Source organism: Buteo buteo, chromosome 11 (genome assembly GCF_964188355.1).
Source record: "Buteo buteo chromosome 11, bButBut1.hap1.1, whole genome shotgun sequence".
In the NCBI taxonomy this organism is placed as follows: domain Eukaryota; kingdom Metazoa; phylum Chordata; class Aves; order Accipitriformes; family Accipitridae; genus Buteo; species Buteo buteo.
Window position 1 is genome coordinate 13,032,596 of NC_134181.1, and position 18,704 is coordinate 13,051,299.

At 49.6% G+C, this 18,704-nt stretch overlaps 3 protein-coding genes across 7 annotated transcripts in view; 1 reads left to right on the forward strand and 2 right to left on the reverse strand.

The window, feature by feature from the left end:
- Positions 1-3,805: 3,805 nt before the first annotated feature.
- On the reverse strand, positions 3,806-7,725 carry LOC142036685 (uncharacterized). 5 transcript variants are annotated; one of them, XR_012652198.1, is made up of 4 exons: positions 7,628-7,725; positions 5,765-5,867; positions 5,185-5,285; positions 3,806-4,828 (listed from the first exon to the last, which is right to left on the reverse strand). XR_012652198.1 is itself a non-coding variant. In XM_075040121.1 (3 exons), exons 1-3 carry the CDS (start codon positions 7,642-7,644, stop codon positions 4,046-4,048), a joined length of 900 nt encoding a protein of 299 aa, XP_074896222.1. In that variant the 5' UTR covers positions 7,645-7,725; the 3' UTR covers positions 3,806-4,045. The 5 variants fall into 5 exon arrangements, 2 of the variants coding, with proteins under 2 accessions (XP_074896222.1, XP_074896220.1); XR_012652197.1 differs by lacking the exon at positions 7,628-7,725 and adding an exon at positions 7,288-7,445; XR_012652196.1 differs by lacking the exon at positions 7,628-7,725 and having other exon boundaries at positions 5,765-7,445.
- A 32-nt stretch (positions 7,726-7,757) lies between these two features.
- On the reverse strand, positions 7,758-9,404 carry LOC142036196 (uncharacterized). The gene is made up of 3 exons (XM_075039317.1): positions 9,246-9,404; positions 8,300-9,131; positions 7,758-7,999 (listed from the first exon to the last, which is right to left on the reverse strand). Exons 1-3 carry the CDS (start codon positions 9,402-9,404, stop codon positions 7,758-7,760), a joined length of 1,233 nt encoding a protein of 410 aa, XP_074895418.1.
- Positions 9,405-9,507: 103 nt separating this feature from the next.
- TSHZ3 (teashirt zinc finger homeobox 3) overlaps positions 9,508-18,704 on the forward strand; it is a 64,385-nt gene continuing 55,188 nt past the window's right edge. Inside the window, exon 1 of the mRNA XM_075040118.1 lies at positions 9,508-9,597. Within this exon, the coding sequence (XP_074896219.1) occupies positions 9,558-9,597 (40 nt within the window). The 5' untranslated portion in view covers positions 9,508-9,557. The remainder of the gene's footprint in view (positions 9,598-18,704) is intronic.

Below are 18,704 nucleotides of genomic sequence, written 5' to 3' on the forward strand. Positions count from 1 at the left end.
ATGGGAACAAATATAGGTTCTCTATACCAAAACTGGCTAAATACGCAGATTCAAAATATTATTGCTCTTAATAATAAATATTGATTTACACGTGCTGAAAAGCTTCTGTTGCCTTCACAGCAAGTAGTCTAAAATATAATTAGATTAGTAACATTTTTACCACCATATTGCTTTTCTAGTCCGATTCTTGAGACACCAATGTCCAATGGTCTCTGGGTCTCCAGCACTACTCTGCTCTTGGGTCTTAACCCATCTGTGTCTCAGCGTTCTGACATAGCCCTTTGTACTTTGAGGTACTTGGCTCAAACTTGCTGCTGGTTCAAAGCAGTATTAATCGGTATTTTGTGCTATTTTGTGATGTAGCTCAGTCTATAAATTCAGCTATTCATTCTATTCCTGTTCTACCTCAGGCTCCCACAAGTGGGAAGAGGTGAAACCGTTCAGGTTATTCTTCTCAGAGCTCAGCTAATGTCATCTGCTGAATATAGCTCTAAACATCTGAAGTTGGTGAAATTAAATAAAGTGCGAGCATCCTTTGGTCTATAGCTCTTTGCCTTTAAAACTATTACTCATGGTAACCTTAACAATAGCATATTAGGAAAAAAAAATCCTCATAAAAGAATTTAGTGTTTAGGATGGAGCTCTGCCTGATATTAGAACAATTATGGAGCAGATGCATCCACTCTGAACAAAGTGACCTTTTCATGAAGTTACAAAACATTAAAGGTTAAAGAATGTTTGAAAGGAAGTTAATACTTTTAAAACATTAGGAAAAAAATTGCCATTCGTTCAAGACCTGACCAAAATCAGTGGGAGCCTAGAAAATGACTGTTTAGGCACATCCAGTCATAATTTAAGCAACTCTTATTACAGGCGGATATAAGGTATTTTACATCGTCTGTTTCATTTTAAAATTAGAAGTGCTTTCCCAGAGAAGAAATGAGATTTGATAGAAATAAATACCCAATGAAAGAAATCTGCTCTGAAGCTGGTTAATTGCAATTTTAAAGTCACATTTCTTTCTCTCCATTGTGGAGAGATGACATGAGAACAAAGGGAGGCAATCAATGACGGTGTCAGATTTTTCCGAGTTTCCACACCGCGTCTGACCTGGACGGTGCAAACTCTCGCCACCAGTAAGAAGGAACAAGAGCTCCCGCTCCCGCCTTACCGCTTCCCCTCGCCGGCACCAGCAGACGGTTGCGGTGGTCGGTGACACCACCCCCACCCCCACCCCCCCCCCCGCGGCTGCGGGGACCCTGGGCGGGGGACAAGTGCCCGGGCTGGACTGCCGAGGGCGAGGGAGGCTGAAACGCGTCGGGGGGGGGGGGCGGCGCGCAGCCCCCGAAATCTGCCCGCCGAGGGGTGCTGCCCCGGGGGGTCCGGGGCCTGTTTGCTGTCTCGTCAGGGCGGCTGCGCCCAAACAGCCAATTTCTTATTATTTTTTATTGTTATTCTTCATTTTTCTTGGAGAAGGGGTGAGGGTGGAGGATGCTGGGTGCCGGCCGGGCCCCGCGTGTGCGGAGCCCCGCGGAGAGGTGGGGGCAGTGCGGTTCAAACTCCTGTGCAGGGTCTGCGTCATCCGGGTCCTGTGCTCTTCATATGTAATAAATTTAAGAAAGCCCTTCTGAACAGTAGTTGCTGGGCATGCTGGGGAGGGAGGATTTACTACCCGGCAGCCCCTCTGTGTCTTCTTTAAATGCCCCTTGGCCGCGTGCCACGCCGTGGCCTACCGGCCTGCACAGTTTCAGTCCCGGGATCAAAGACGTGCATTGAGGCGCGGAGGCGGCCGGCGGGGGGGGGGGGGTGGGGTGTCACAGCGGGGGCTGCGGGACCGTCCGCAGCCCCGTTGTCCTCGTCAGGCCGGTGCGCGTCCCCCCCGGGGGCACCGAGGTGCCCTCCGCGCAGGCAGCGCTCGGGGGGGGCGGGCGGGGCCGGTTGTAGCGTTGCTCCTCCCTTGGCGGTGGAGTAAATTAAGCAGCGGGGCTTGAGAGTGTTAAAGGTGCGTTATGGGCAGATCGGTAACTTTTTTAAGAGAAACTTGCATATCTTAGTGGAAGCAGTGTGTGCAAATCACTAAAAGAAACCCGTCTGGGAAACAAGTTTCTGTGAAAAGAAAGAAGGATTTTGCTCGGGCTTAGGCTTTATCAACTTCCCACTTCATATATTTTTTCCTGGTTTTTGGTTTGGGGTAGGTTTTTGGTTTTTTTCCAAAAAAAAGGTGTATCTGTGCACAACAAAATCTTTATTGCGTTAAATCACAGGCGGTCAGCAAAGGAACAGCTGGGTTAGCTGTGCAATGAAAACTTTCAGGTGATGCGCGAAATAAGAGGGGAATCCCTTCCCCTTCTCCTAGATCCTCCAAATGCCTTTCAAATTAACCAGCTCTGAGGATCGCTGCCAGTCTCCACAAAGGCGTTCCCAGAGCCTGCAGCGAGTAAAACTTTGTATAGGTAAAATTAGCTGAACCCCTTCTGCTAACACAATAGCTTTTGTTGTCACGTACGGTGGAGTTCCAGGATCTGTAACTATTTTTCATAAAAGGTTTTCCTACTGCCCAAGTGAATACATCACGCTACAGTAGCTCTGAATGGTATCGCTTATTTCCTTCAAAGCAGCGGCCGATTGTTTCTTCCGAGACCTTAAGTCCTTTCAAGGGGGGGAAGGTGATAATTCAGCGGGACTGAATCGCGACGATAGATCTTATTTTAGCCTGCATCGTCTCCAGAAAGTGCAGCCCCTGGAAGAGCGGCGAGTGCCGGGGGAGCGGGGCGGGGGAGGCTCGGGGCGGGCGCTGGCCGGGCCGAGCGGGGCTCGCCGCCCCCGGGCTCTGCTCGGAGGAAGCCCGGTTGGGGCGAGCGGGAGCCTGGACGGCGCGGGGGCCGCAGCCCTTCCCCGGCCGAGAGGCACCGCGAAACGCGACGGAGCCTCCCTCCCTTCCCCCCCCGCTCCCCGGACGGGGCCTGGCTTCCCCGGGGCGGGGAGCAGCGGCCGCAGCATCCCGGCAGAGCCGCGGCCGGGGACCCGCGCCCGCCGCCCCAGTTGAATTCGCCAACTCGTCGGCGGGCGGGCGCAGGCTGCTCCCCAACCGACGTGGGGCTGGGGGCTTCGCCTCCGCGGGGGCCCCGCGGGAGAGCGGCCGCCGCGGCCCGGCCGGGGAGCGCCGCTGCCGCCCGGCGCCGCGGGGAGGGACGGACGGACGGACGGAGCGCCCGCCACAGGCACGGCCCGGCGCGGAGGGCTGAGGGTGCGGTGCCGTCGCGCTGCCCCGCTCCGCCCGGCGGCTGCAGCGGTGGGGGGCGGCCGCACGGGGCCGACCCGCTGCGGGAGTTTCCTGGCAGCGCCCTGCGGGTTCCTGAGCCAAAGTTCCCCCCCCCCGCAGTGGCTGGGTGGGTTTGGTTTTTGGTTTTTTTTTGGGGGGGGGGAGGATACATTTCTGATATCGGGGGTTAGGTGGGGAATTGCTTTTAACTCTAGACGGAAGCGAATCGATTCGGACAAGATTGCCTGGAGCTCAAAAGGAATGCTTCAAAATGTTAAGGCACTGGGCGTGCTTACACTTTTCCTCTCTATTTTCCCCGTGCTCTTTCCGAAACGCCTGGTCCTGATCGCAGGGGCACTGCTATCCCAGTTCTGATTTTCTGGGGCTTATTACATGTCAGAACTGTAAAAGTCCTCTGGACAATTTACAGACAAAACATCTGGTTCGTTAAAGCAAAGCTACTGGACTAAGACAAACAAACTTTGCTGCTGTGTAAATCGACTTACCCAAACAATTTACATTCAAGCAAAGATTTTAGCCCGAAGAAAAACTTTTATTCATTTGTATTCAGGAGGTTTGGGAATTCATAGGGATTTTAAAATAATTTTGCTCTAATAAAGTTGGGTAGATACTACAAAATCTCTTTCTTCGCTTCTCAGGTTATTATTGCTGTTACAATGGTTATTGACAACGCGTTGTATTGGACAGAAGTGGAGTGTTGTTTTCGGTCGTGGGCAGTGGTGTTTAACAAACTTGTCAGATCCGTGTTCATCTCGTCCAGACTTAATGAAAACTCTCTTCTTTGTTCTTCGCCGGCAGAAACCGAAGTACTTGCCGCGCACTTTCTGCGTTTCGATGGGGGGCCACCGAGGCGTTAGGAAGGAGGGGAGGTTTCTCCCTGGGGCAGAAGGCGGCGGCCGGCGGCTGCCCGGACTCCCGGCCGGGCAGCGGGTGCCCGGGGCGGCTGCGGGCTGCCGCGCTCAGCGCGCCCGCTCCGGGGCGACGCCTCCGTGCTGCTCCCGCAGCCCGCGCCACCGCCGGTGGGCGCCGGGGGCGGGGGGCTGCCCCGGGAGGGGAAGGACTGCTGGCGGCTGAGGCGCCCCGGCCGCCCGGCCCCGCGCCTTCTGCAGGGGCTTGCCCCCCCCAGCAGCCCCCTCCCCGCGGCCCGGCCCCCGGCGGCCCGGCCCCGGGCGCGCCGCCTCCCGCCTCGACAGCTCGCTCCTCGGCCGGCGGGGCCTCGAAAGGCCCCAGCGCTCTGACGGCCAGCCCCTCCCGCGTGTCCGGGGGACGCTCGGCTGGCGAGGACCCCGCTGGGTCCCCGCTGGCCCCTCCGCTCCGCTTGAGGGGGTGGAGGTGCCCCGCGGAGCCGGGCTGGCGCTGGGGGCGGGAGGAGAGCGCCCGGGGACGGAGCAGCTCGCCCAGCGGGGCTGCCCCCCCACCCGAAAAGCAATCGACCGATGCTAACAAACGGGTCTCTGGGAGCAGCTCCACAGGCGCAAGGGGACCTCGACGCCGCTTCTCCCTTCCTTGTTTGCAGTGAACCGGTGGCGGAACAGCAACACGCTGCTGGGGAGAGAAAAAGGTGAAAGCCCGAAACACGCCGGTTTCTACGAGGCAGCTGGTCCAAGTTTATTGAATAAACTTCCCTACTGAGCCTCCCTGGCTGTCCCCGTAACTAACAGTTAATTTCAGGGGTCCTTTTATCAGCTCAGCCCGCTGCCTCCGCTCGGACCTGCGTGGCAGGAGGGCTTTTCTGGGGAACTGTTGGAGTTTTCACGTAGGGGGAATGAACTAAGCAGTGAAAATACACACCAAAGAAGGGCGCTAAACGGTGCACACCGTCGAAATACAAAACATTCTTAGCTGGTGGAAAGTTCGGGAGTGATGGTTATCTAATTATGGGACTTATAAATAATTGGTACCTTGGTTTAAGACTGCTGGGAAGAGCGAGCTTAGAGCTGAGCCTCATGTGCTGAGTCTTTGTAGATGGAGTCTGTACAGTCATCGATTTTACACGTTATGTCTGTAAATGTTACACTTAATAAAATTACGGGTTCTGGCTCTCTTGAAATAGACTGTGGCCCCCAAAGAAGCTGATGCCCATGAAGGAATCTGCATTTCCCTCTGTAACTCGTCTGATAGAGACTTCAATGGTTTATTTTTTTTTCTTCCTTAAAAAACTGGACATAGTTAACAACCAAATTATTCCACAACTTCCTGAGCGCTTTGGCACTGAGTTGTGAAGGTGTAAGTGCAGTGCATGTGTCCGTGTGCACATATATCTGCCGCCTCTTTCTCCCCCACGCGTGCACAGACACACACGTGTTTTTATAACTGAACTGAGAAAGTTCCTCCAATTAGTGTTTACGGAAAGTTTAACTTTTTTCATTCATCCCCCCCAATCCCAAATCGGTGCACTTTTACGAGCCCATTACCCTGCCCTGCCAGCGCTTGTGGCCCGCCCTTTGAAAAGCAAGGGAAGTGTTGTTAGAGAAACCTCACCATACAGCAGGGCTGGTGATTTTTCTGGCAAATGTTTGTTTTAGTGGCCCCGTTCAGCCGCTGAGGTTGCAACCCGCCAGCATCTTCCACGCAGGCTGTACTTCTGCGAGAGGGAGAGCTCTGCTAGGGAATCTGTTAAAATACACATGCCACTAAATTCATAAATAACGTGCCTGCAGGTAAGTGAGGGTAACAGCGAGAGGACTGCGCACCCGAGAAGCCGAGCCGAGGAGCGCAGGAGGGTGCGCACCGCGCCGGGCAGAGCCCCGGCCGCGCCGGGCGGGGAGGTTACCTTACCTCGGGCGGGTTCTGTGTACTAGAAATCTAGCGAAAGCTGAGCAGATTTAGAGAGGGGGAGGTGGAAGGAAAAAAGTTCTTGCAACTTGCACTCCCCCCCCTCCGCCGCCAAATTAGTGACTGGCCGCTGCGGCGTTTTCCTCGGGATGCTCTGCAGCCAACTACTGCAGGATCAGAGCAACTCCTGGCTTTGGAGAGGACTTTCGCACATTTAAGAATAGCCTTTGCGAGGCTGAACTGACTAAGCACGCCTCATGACTTTTAGTTTGCGGTAGTTTTCAGGGCGTTTTATCAGCGCCTGGTGGCAGGCTGACCTTCCCCGTGCTCTGTGCGGCCGGGCGGGAACAAAGCCGGCCGGGGCTGCCGGCTCCCCGCGCTCTCCGCGGAGTCTCCGAAAGTTTCTTTCAGCCTCTCCGGCTCCAGCGCTCGGAGAAATCCTCCATGTTGCGCAGCGCCCGCCGGCTCGGCCAGCAGCCTCCTAAGCCCGAAGTTCACCTATCGTCTGCCGGGCTCCGCGTTTAATTCCGTCCCGAGGCAGCAGCCATCGCCCCCGCGGAGCCGGGAGCGCAGCCGGGCGGAGCGCGGACCGCGCCGCGGCCGCCCCTGCCCCCGGCCGGCAGCATCCTTGGGGGGGGGGGGGGCATGAATTATTTAGGTTTTCTATTTCCTAACTCCTACTTAAAGGGGGAGGAGGGAGAGAGGAAGAACGCGTTATTAATCGCAGGCTAGCCCTCTCTGTTTTCCAAGGCTGTCTAACATTTGTAAATACTTATGCTGCGGCTGGTCCCCTCCTTCCTGGTTAAGTTGTTTAGTATGTCGGTTATTTGTACCGAATCCCGCTCTGTGTTGTGTCTGATGTGTTGTCGTTGCAATGTGCAGCCAGGGTGACACTGATGGATGCGCCAATGGTGAGACGGACAGATGTTAGGGCGGATCTAGCGGCATGCACCGCCACAGCGGCGGAGCCCGCCCGCACTGGGCTGCCAGCCGCCGCCGCAGCCCCGCGCCCCGTCCTGGTGCAAGCGCACACTCGCACTCGCACACGCACACACACACACACACAGAGGGGTTTTTTTGGGGAGGGGGGGACGTCTCAGTGTCGGCTCTTAAGTAGATCTGATCGCTCCTTCCGAGAGCAGATACTGTAACTGTGAGGAGCAACCAGCGAGTATCAATGAGATGGAACTGAGCGAATTTGGCAGCAGAAGCGGCAATTGACAACTCACCATTTGCTTGTTTGCAAGAAATGTTTCGTTTTCCCCCAACAGTAGCAATTTCCCGGGGACTTTAGGCGACTGCGATTTTTTTTTTCATCCCAAAGATCAGCTTAAAAAAAACAATCAACTCATAACAATAATAATCAAAAAAAAATATATCCCAAACCTTCTCCACCCTTCATGTAAAGTGTTTGAATTTCCTGCAACTTCAAAAGGAAAGCAAGAGCAAAAGAGCGGCACGGCGGCTTTATAAGATGTGAAGACGCAACAACATCTGCACTTAGTCAGGTATTTGGAATTATCCCAAATCTCGAAGAATGGGGGCGAGTGGAGGTTTTTTCGATCTTACCGTAAAAGTGAGATCATCCTTTTTTTTTATTCCTCCCCGTGAACTTTAAAAAGAAAAAAAAAAAAGAAAGAAAAAAAATCGCTACTGTTTTTTTTGTTGTTGTTGTTTTTTGGGATTTTTTTTTTTTCCTTCACTTCTCCCAAGCCCGGGCGGCCTCCGGCAGCGCGGCGGTGCGGGTGCGGGTGCGGGGCCGCCGCGGCCGGGCGCACAGGGCGGCGGAGGCGGGAGGCCGGCATGGGCCCCCGCGCGCCCCCCGCCGCCCCGGCCCTCCCCGCTGGTGCGCGGCCCCGCCGCCCAGGGATGCGCAATCAAACTCGCAGCACATCGATCCGCCGGCGCTCGCTGAACTGAGCGCGGCGGCTCGCCAGTGAACTTGGACCAAAAAAAAACCAAACCCGAAAACCAAAACCAAACCAACCAACCAAACAAAAAAACCCCAAACCAAACAACCGAGCCCAAACAAAAAGAGAGGGGAAAAAAAAAAAGCCCCAAAGGAGGGAAAGAGGGAAAAGTGATCTTCCGCGAAGAGCCGGGCGCGCGCGGGGCGCGGGAGTGCGCGGGCGCTGCCCGCTCCCCGTCCGGCCGGCCGGCGGCACCGCGGGGCAGGGCGCAGCGGCTCAGCCGGCGGAAACGCCGCCGTTAACGGCCGCCGGCCGGAGTGGCCCCCGACACCCCGGCCGCAGGCGCGAAGCGGAGCCCGGGCGGCTGTGGCGCCAGCCAGGTGGGAGCCGGAGGGCTGGATGTGTGCCGGCGGGCGGCCAGCTGCCCGGCGCGCCGGTGAGTGGGGCCGGGGCGGGCGGCGGCGAGAGGTGCGGGGCGAGGCGGGGGCCCTGGCCGCCGCCGCTGTCACCTCGCGGGGCGGCCGGGGCTCCGCGGGGTCGGGGCTCGAGCGCCGGGCCCTCCACGCCGGGGGAGGGGGCAGAGGCTTGGCGGGCGGCGGGAGGGTCCCGCGCCCCGGCGTGGCGGCGATGGCCGGGAGGAGGGGGGGGGGCTCCGGCGGGGAACGGGTGTGCGCGGGGGCGGAAAGGGAAGGGCTGCCGGCGGGGAGCGGGGCGAGGGGAGCGGAGCGGGCTGCCCTGCCCTGCGCTGCCCTGCCCGGGGGTGCCCGCGGGCCGAGCCCCTCTGCCGCGGCGGGCTGCTGAGGAGAGCGGCGGCGGCGGGCGAAGTTGGGCGGCGGAGGGGGCGGCGGCGGGGGGGGAGCGGGCGCCCCGCCGCCGCCGCCGCCGCTGCCGCCGCCGCCGCCTTCCCGGGCGGACCCTTCGCCGCCGCCGTGGCCGGCCGGCGGCGGGCGGTCCGGCGGCGCGATGCGCAAAGAGTTAAGGTGCCGTCCGGGGCGGGAGGCGGTGGGAGCGCGGTGCCCCTCTCCCTCTTTGCGGACTAGTTTGAGTGACACTGCGATCATCTCGTTTCCCTTCAAGCTTCGCCTGTTGCCGCCGCCGCCGCCGCTCCAGCGCCGAGCCGGGAGCCGGGGAGTGGAGAGCGCAGGCTGAGGCTCCGCCGACTCCTGCCAAGAAATCCCCCGTCTTTATGCCGTGATCTCCCAGCCCGGCCAGGCACCGGGGGCGCAGGGTGGGGTGGGGGGGACTGCGGGCTCTCCCCAGCCCTCCCGCCCGCACACCTCTTCGGGGGGCTTCCCCTCCTCCTTCCTCCGGGGCGATTTGTCAAACTTCCCCCCTCTTCTGCCAGCAGCAGCAGCAGCAGCAGCAGGGCTGTCCTCTCCTCTGTGCCGCCTCCTCCGCCGCCGCCGCCGCCGCCTCCTCCTCCTCCTCCTCGGCATCGTGCATGCACAGCAACAAAAAATATATCCCCAACCCAGCCCTCGAGCCGAGACTGGAGCAGCTCACCGGATCTCTGGGGCTAAAGCAACTCTTCCCACCCCCGCGCCCAGGCAGCCCCCCCCCGCCGGCGCCGGCGGCCGCAGGAGCTCAGCATGCCGAGGAGGAAGCAGCAAGCGCCCCGGCGCGCAGCAGGTACGAGAGCCGCCTTCCCCGGCCGCCCGGTTCTCCTCTCGCTTTCCTCCGTCTCTTTCACAGCCGCTTTCCCCGGCGGGCTGAGCCCGTCGGCGTGGACCCGGCTCCCTCCCGGCCCCGCTGCCCGCGGTCGCGCGCTGCATGCCGTGGATTTCGCGGAGCAACTCTTGGTCTGGAGGCACAACGCTGTGGCGGGGGGGGGGGGGTTGTTGAGTGGATTTCCCCCCCCCCCTCCTTGGGGTGGCAGGGGTGGGGGCGCGTGGAAGGAAGCCCTTTCCCTACTTTGATACCCACTTTGATGTCTTCCCAACTCTGCCATAGCCCGGCTCGGTTCGGGGGGCAACACTTTGTGGAAGGCAGGCGGGTATGTGCAGGCACATGCTACATGTACACGTATGATCTCTGTGGCTCTAGGGGTGGGAGAAGGAGGCGAATTTTGTTCGTTTCCAGCCCGTACTTTGGCACCTACTTCGCTTCTCTCCCTTGTAGTCTTCGTTCTTCTCCATCCCCTTCCCCCACGGGCGAGCGGTTTGCGAAAGCCAGTGAAAATACTCTTTTCTTAAAAATCTATTTTTCCTGTAAAAAGCAATAGGGTATGTGTAAATACATGGCACGCTGTGAATGAAGTGGCAGGGACAAAGTGATTTGGAGAGTCTGCAGTGTTCCTTGAGGATCCAAGCCCAGGACTGTTTCCTTTGCCCAACTTTTATCTTTTTCTCTCTCCCCCTTGTACCGCACTGGAGATGTCTCTGCTGGACAGATAGACCCACTTAGCTGGTCACTCTCTTTGGCAACCTCTTCTGTTAATCCTATTGATTTCTTATTTATGAGTCCAGATGAGAAGCTGCAAAGGAAACCAAAGGGGGAAAAAAAAAAAAAAAGAAAAAGGATCTGTGTATTGTCAAATGACTGGCGAATGTTTCTGATAGTGCCTTTACAATTTCCTCCCCCCCCCCTTTTTTTTTTCCTTTTTAGAAATACTTTTCGAGGCTTTGTCCTAGTGAGGTTTTTTGTTTGTTTGTGTTGTTTTTCTTATGCCAGAAATGTCAACTCCTGTTAAACTTAGGCAGTATTTTTTGGAGACGCCAAACTGAAAAGAAAACAGTAAAAAAAAAAAAAAAAAGCCCCACATAATTTTACAGTAATCCTTAGTTGGGGATATGCGGACTGGAAAAGGTTTACTTGGCCTGTTGCCATCCTTGATTTGATGGCTGATTGATCGCCTGTCATCTGGCTGCCTTTGATCTATTCATTCCCGATAAACATCAATAAATCACTTGCCATGGTAACGCCAGACTCGGTGACGTCACACGTGGCCTGTCAACTCTCTGTCAGTGCAACTTCAGGGGCTCCTGGCTGGATGTGCCATATAGCCACGGGGACGAGGGCTTCCAGGGCTGTGGGGCTGACCTGGGGGGAGGAACAGGATGGGCTTGGGTTAGGGACAGCTTTGGGGGACCAGCATGTGACAGCCATAGTTCACCTTTGACAAAGGAAGGCTCTGTACCAAGAGGCCGGGTGTAGAAGTTTTCCAGAGGCTTCGGCAGCTTTCTCGGTAGGGCGTTTGTACTTGTGCCTATAACAACTTGAAGCAGGTAGTCCTGCAACTTGGTAGGGCATTGTTAGAAAACGGGCATTCAAAAATGTGACGGTGCTTTCACGCTGACAACTTTCTCAGAGTGGTGTGGTTTGAATTCAGTAAACAGCAAGGGATTCAGGGAGTAATACAAATTGTAGGTAACTATGTCCACGTTTCCTTTCTTCTCTTCTTCGACATATACGTGCATTCATCTAGGACTTTTGGAATAGAGAAATAGACTTTCTAGCAGTCTTGCTCCATATACTAACAGCTAGAAAGTTTGGAAAGTTTTGCAGTACGGTAGGGGTACGATCTAGCAAACAATATCGTAGCCAAATACTTAACGATAATATTTTGCATTTCTGGCTCGTGCCGTCAAATAAGACTTTTCAAAGAAATTAAAAAGGTGAACTTTTCTTAGTACTTGGGAAATTCTATTTTGGAACATTAATTTAGTTCTGCAAAATCTAGCTCTTTCAAATATTTGACATATTTGACTGTGTTGTATGCTGGGCTCTCCATGGGCTGGAAGAAAATGTTTCTGCACTAAACACGCATTCTGAGGTATCTTTCTCTCTCTCTCTCTCTCCCCCCCCCCCGCTCCCTCTCTCCCCCCTCTTCATCTCTCCCTCCTTTCTCAAGTGAATCACCCATGATATGTGATCTATCTTTCATATTTAGCAGAAGTGTAATCTGTTTAAACTTTTAGCTTTTTGATAGCCACATTAAACATTTAGTATTGTGTATAATTGCTTCCCACTGAAATGCTGTTTTATTGGTTGCATTGGAAATGTTACTTTTTCTAATAGCAGTAAAAGCAAAGGCTTTTTTTTTTAACACCTTAAAAACCAGCTAAGAAATAACAGGTTAGTTAAGAAATATTCATTACAAAAACTTGACTGCAGGACTAATAGGAGATGGAAGAATGGTTTTGCTCTATCAAAATGACCCGTCAAAACGACTTTGTTTCATATTTGATTTAATTGTCTCTCTCCTGACAGGCACATTCATCAATAGCTTAATGGTCAATCAGAAGTTGGCAGAGTGAGTGCTTTCATTCTTTCCCATACACTAGCTTTGGCTTTACTTTATCAAAATGCCTCTGCCTAATGGATATGGGGGATGTAGAATGACTGAAGGGCTACTTATTTGAGAAGAGTGAAAAAACAAGAACGTTTATGCTGTTGATAAGTGCATGAAGATAAATAAGTGAGCTGTATGAGGCATTTTATTTTAAGGCAGAAGAAACTTACATTCCCCCCCCCCCCCCCCCCCCCCGCCTTCTTTTTGGCTTCAGAGCTGCGAGTTATAAGGTTCATGACTGCTTTTGTGGCATACTGAGAGTGATGACAAATTGATTGCTTGGTACTGAGAGAGAAAAAAAGGTGGTGGTGGGGGGAGAATTAAAGATGTCTGCTGATTGGTAACTCAGGAAATCCAGTCCCCAGCAACCTTGAGAATACTCGAGAATTTTTTTTCTCCAAACTGAAAGGTCCGCTCAGCCATAAAAAAAGAAAAGTTGTTTTGCCAGCTTCATTAGTGTTCACCTAATTAGCTGTAAACCTGATGGATTCCTGACAGCTTTAATGATTGGAGATGACAAGCTCCACGCAGTGTCATCCAGCAGAATTAGGTTTGCAGCTAGTTTGATGTAATCAAGTTGATATTACACAGTCCTGGTTGCCTTTAGTTGTGCATTAACTCAATTTTCTGCTGCAGGTGACAAATGGGCTTTGGTACCTGGATAATCATGTCATAGGAATTAGGGCCCTTTTAATGGTCTGGAGTAGAATAACAACAACAAAGAACTCTCAGCAGCACAGAGCTTGCAGACATAACAGACAGGTGCACAAATTCTTTATGTCTAGCCCAAGTGTTAACACCACACTGTGGAAGACTAAAGCTGTCTCTGAGAATCAAGAATCTGTAAAAATGATAATTTCAGTTGTTTGCTTTGAGGCTCAGGTGACTATCGTAGATGAATTTGGGAGGAAGAGTCAGGGGTCGCAATTTTATTCTTCACCTGTTAAAGCAAGAAGATAGAACTGATGCTCCAAAGACTCCTGTCATTTGGGTCAGGAGAAAGAAGGTATTTACTGGTTAGAGGCTACTGTCTAGGAAAGCTAAGATACTGCATTAATAGAGGCCAGTCTTGTTCATGCAAACAGTAATTATCTGTCCTTAAATTATGGCTTTTACTGGCAGCTTTTTTAGAAACCTATTTAAAAGATCAAGAAAATGTACTTCCTACTGACAGAAGCAACTTAATACATATTTTGTATATATACAAAGCTCTTCTGAGGAGGGATTGGGAACTAATGATTTGCTGGAAACTCATTTACTTCTTTTTTTTTTTTTTTAAAATAAATTAAATAAGACAATGATCGGTTACTGGTTTTTAGACCCAGACAACCGTGCTGAGTTTTGAAGCCTCTGGAAAAAAAACCAAACAAACTTGCGCCCATGTTTTTTTGTCTGGTGTTTGTTTGTTTTTTTTTTTTCTACATAGTATGGTTTAAACCCCAGAGATAGCTACATACTTTTTAGGCTCTTCACAACTTCCGTGCTTACATTCAAAAGATGCCCATGGTCAGTGTGAATACTGAAATACATTAAATTGATTTTTCAGAGATGCGGAGCACTTCCACTTTTCAGGGACTTCAGTGCTCTCGCTAGTTATCAGCACCTCCAGAGCGAGGCTGGGAGTGCACCGCAGAAATACAGATGCAAGATGGCATGCAGGTTGTGCAGCCAGATTTCCAGGCAGCTCTGACTTCGGGAAGTTGAATGCTTGCTTTAATTTATGGGAATTGCTTGCAACTACATACATACCCCAAAAGTAAATGTAGCGATAAAGTAGACTACCTATAAAGGTACTTGCAGTGTCAGCCCTTGGTATGTTATTTGCCTCCAAACCTGCCACATATTTCTCTGTTGGACAGAGATTCTTCCTAGCAGCAAGCTGACAAAATGATTAGTTATGGCTGTCCTCTGCCTTTTTTTTTTTTTTTTTTTCCGGCAAAGTGTGAGGAACAATGCAAAAAAAGAAAAAGGGGCATAAATATAAAAAGGCCTGATAGATTCCCCTGAATATCCGTCTGGAAAACAGAATTTTCCAGAATCAGCTGCCATTTCTCCCATTAGCTTGACAGCTGTCAATTAGGGCTTCAGTGCTCTCCTGGGCCACAGTTTATTGCGTGCGGTTGATGTTGTCATTTTGTTCTCGGTTTTGCCTTGAGCACTATCATGAGCAGGAGTGAAATAGTCAATAACTGATGTATCAGCAGTTATTTCTTAAATTGGCTTACAAGTCTGCATTTTTCCTCTTTTTACTAAAGATTGTTTTGTAAAGTGATTAGAATGAATTGTGACTGCTGCAGGGTTATGGGAAATGCAGTGAAGCTAGGGTGAGTTAGCAGGATTAGAGTGGGTCCTTTTTGTCAGCCCTGTTTCCAGGATTAGTGGAAACTATATAGGAAAGATCACCTTCAGGGTGAAGTGTGGGGTAAATTTTTTAAGTGTGCTATGTGCACACTTAGATAGAAACATATGGTGGTGCAGAGGGAATGAAAAGAAATAATTTGCCAGGATGTAAAGTAACCTTCTGTGTTATCTTTCTGAACAAACCTTGGCACTGCTAGTTTTACAGTGTAATAATCCATATTTTAGTCCAATGTCATGACCGTTTCCTAGCGAATCCAAATACAGATTGTCAAATTTTCATACAGCCTTATTTACAAGGTGCTGCTAGTAGATCAAGTATTAAGATGCCTGAAGTGTTGCATTGTCAAGTAAGAGTGTATGTATATGTATGGTTATGATACAACACTGAAAATAACATAGTTGCAGAGTGATCGTGTGTTATCTTATCTATGAAATACTTCAGCATCATTTACTAAACAATCTACCTCAGGTGTTTGAGTCTGCTTTTTTTTTTTTTTTCCCTTCTCTGTGTGTGTTTGGTTTTTTTTTTTTTTTTTTTAAAATTTAGTTACGCCCAAATTGTGGTTTATCAGCCTTAAGTTAAAAATGAAAGGTGAATACAATATATTGTATTTGGTAACAATGATATGGACTGGTACATCCAGACAGATAATATGCAGTTGTAATTAGACTGAATAGACAGGCATTCATTTTTAAATTCTTTGACACATGCATAAAATAGTCATATAATAAGATAAGATGACAATTTTATGTTAGGTTGATAAAGTGTCCCGATACATGCATTTAAATGTCTGTAAGCCTTTTTTTATCCAGACAGATTAATTCTAGTTTCCAGCATTTGCAGTTAGACATTAAATTAATTTAAAAAATCCCACTAAACAATGGCTGCGTTGCTTTTTTTTGTGTGTGTCATTACCTAAAGCAGGAGGATTGAAAAAGTTATGCAATTGATTCTTCTTGATTTCAACATTTTTAAAAAAATGCATGAAAATTGGCTCAAAGGATTTAAAGCATAGTCCACGAGAGGCTATACTGTAGTTTTCTTAAGTATAATAATGCAGCATAGAACATTGTCAGAGCTTGAAATTGTTTGTTACCGTTTTCATAAAAAGGAGTGTAAGAGTTGAAATAAGTAGGACTTAATTTCAGAGACTGTGAGATTCATCTTACTGCATTCTCCCGATTTTGCGCTTGAAAGATATTTTGGTCATCTCAGTAGAGAGCCAATCTGCGGAATTTAAACACTTCTCATTGCAAGCATCAACTTTAAGATGTTTCTCAGAAAATGTTCAAAGGTGTTTTTTTTTCCCCCGGGGGCGGAGGGAAAATGGGGAAAAGAGTTACCAGAAGATCATAAAATACCTGAAAGCTCTTCACCAATGCCATTACCTGGCTTGTTCGGGCAGTAAAGGTGCGACTCTTGAAGAATAATCTAAGTTTGTGTTTTAGACTTAATGATAAATTATTAATTAATTCTGTCAGGACACATGTTATTAATTATGACTCTCTTTTCTTCATTCAGAACAGCTGTTGGGAATCGCGTAAGTTCACTGTATTTGTTGGTGTGGGAGTTTACCAATGAAGAGCTCTCCATTCCCAGCCTGCCTTACCTTTACCTCCCATCCCCTTCCTACTGGGGATGGCTGTTAAACAGCTAAGCTAAACTTGACGTCGCTTGGAATAAATACAAGTTTTGGAGGGATTCAGTGTGCTCACAATTAGTGAACGTTTTTTACAGAGGTGGTTTTTTAGGTCCTGTCCACGAGTAATTCTTGTTTTAGCAAGACTGCGTGGTGGTGGGGAGGTCGGAAGGGCACCGACCAAGCCCTGGCGAGGGGGAAGCAGAGCAGTTTTCGTGCCCTTCCGCCAAACTCCCGACAAACTTCATGCATTAGCATAGGGGAGAGAGCTGTTTTATTATTCGTTTGGAATGATTCAAATTCATTTACTTTTGATATTTCCATCATTAAATTGAGCCCTCTGTTTCAGTTTCTTATGTGTTCTTTGCGGAATGCATGTTGCATAAAATAGGCAATTTTTAATGAACAATTTAATGTAAATGGGTTCTGAATTTAAATTAATATTAATGAAGCTTTGAGTGAATTTATTTTGCATACGTAAAGGCTTGTAACTCTTTCACCCATACACTCTTGTCTTTATGTACTAACATAGTGGTTAGGTGAATTGGCTAGTTTCCATATTTCATGATTAAAAAACTTTAATGGATTTTACATGGATATTTGTGCTAGTGCAGCTTTACGCGGGTTAGTATCTCTATTAATAACGTACCTGCCTTTCTATTCAGATTTCTGTAGTTAACGTTTTCCTGTGTTGCCCTACCGTTTCCATGTATGTCTTTCTACTTTGGTTTTGCCTTTATGCTTAGAGAAAAAATTATTCCAACAATAGTCACCACAGTCAAGATGTTTTCTTTCTTTGGCTTACCTCTAATGCATTATGTATTTAGGAATGATGGGATGTTCTATAATTAATTCTGTTGGATGTAATTGCTATAATCACTTTGATGCTACACATAATAAAAATAATACGGTAAGCATACGAAAAAATATAAACACCTTATTGTAACACTTTATGTAAAATTCTTTTAAAAATGTTGTGTAAAGCGGAACCTCCGCTTCTGTATTTTGTCAGAGCTAACATGTATTTTAAAGTACATTCCTTAGTAAATGAATGAATTTTAGATATTGAAAAGATTTTGACTGGCAGGTTGTCTTATATGTGCGCGTGTATCTCTCTGACTCTGTGCGCTATTAAAGATGTAGTTCATTAAGAAGCCAACCTTCAGCATTGCTATAAGTGACACATAAATATCACCGTATAGCTCATGAAGAGACAAATTTGTACATTGTATTAAAATCCAGCACATAGTAAATAACACGGAAATGGAGTTGTACAGTGGAAAGCTTCTTTGTAGTGCAAAATTATGGGAAATAGAAAATGTACGAAGGGTAGCACGTAACTTGAGAGGGAGTTTTTCAGGCATAGTCCCAAATGGGAAAAAGACTATAAAAGGTGATTCCCCCCTCCCCCTTTTTTTTACCAAGTAGCTTTGAGTTATTGTTTGCAAACACAGTTTTTGATAGAGAGGAAATGAAAAAAATATGTGCAATGGGTTAAGCTGTGTAGCTGATATCCTTGATTCTGTAAAAAAATGTTAATATGGCCATAGTTCTTAATTAGTTGCACACCATACTTAATGCTGCAAAGGTCACTTGGTTTTATGGTCCAGCTTCGTCTATGAATTTGTATGTTTCCCCCCAAATTTATATTTTACTCTCCTGTATTTTCTAAGCAATTGAGCGTGCAAATAGTGGTTAAAATGCAAGCTGGAAACAAGATCAGAAAAGTACGTTCAGCGTGGCCAAAGAAGAGTTGTTTGGGGGTTTTTGGGGGGTGTTTTTTTTTGTCGTTAGTGTTATTTTCAAATAATGCGCAGTCTTTGCGTGGAGAGCAGAAGTATTCCATTTAACTTCTGTAAGCTGAACAAACAAACCCCGACCAGCCTCTCGCTGAATTGTTCTGGGGAAGAACAGAACAGGGTGCTGTTTCTGAGTGTCTCTGGGACTGGGCTCGCTGCCTGCAGCCCTTTTCCTGCTAGGTCAAGCCTGTTGCTGGAGGGCCAGATCTCAGCAGGGGCCTCCTGGAGGCTTGGCGAGGCTGCTCTAGACTGGCAGCCATCAGTCATCCATCTGTGACACAGAGTCTGTTTTTGATGGCAGGGATGATAAAAGGCCTGGGAACTGTATAGGCCCTTGTAATCAGGGCCAGTGCTGACATCCTTCTCAACTTTGACAGCTTCTTCCTTTTCTCTCTTCACCGCCAAGACTGTCTCAACTGGATTTTTTTTTTCTCTCTCTTGTTTCATGTACTTGATCAGTCTCAGATGCTGGGAATTATTTTTTTCTGAAGGGAGGGGGAGTGTTTCTTTTGGTTTGTGGGTTGGGCAGGTGTGAGAGGAAGTCTGGTTTTTTTTTCTTTTTTTTTTTTTTGTACTGTAGGCCTGTTGCTAATTAATGTTCCTCCATAAGATTCTGTCGGAGTTGAGTAATGTTTTTGATCTTTA

Excerpts from the sequence above, each read along its gene's own strand:
- LOC142036685 (XM_075040119.1), bottom strand. Across the intron at positions 4,829-5,764 it reads ATCACCAGCCCTGCTGTATG|CAGCGTGTTGCTGTTCCGCC; the intron begins GTGAGGTTTCTC and ends TTCTCTCCCCAG.
- LOC142036196 (XM_075039317.1), bottom strand. The coding sequence starts at position 9,404 with ATGCCGAGGAGGAGGAGGAGGAGGCGGCGGCGGCGGCGGCGGAGGAGG. Across the intron at positions 9,132-9,245 it reads AGGGGAAGCCCCCCGAAGAG|GAGTCGGCGGAGCCTCAGCC; the intron begins GTGTGCGGGCGG and ends ATTTCTTGGCAG. Across the intron at positions 8,000-8,299 it reads GCTTCGCGCCTGCGGCCGGG|TTCACTGGCGAGCCGCCGCG; the intron begins GTGTCGGGGGCC and ends TTTTGGTCCAAG.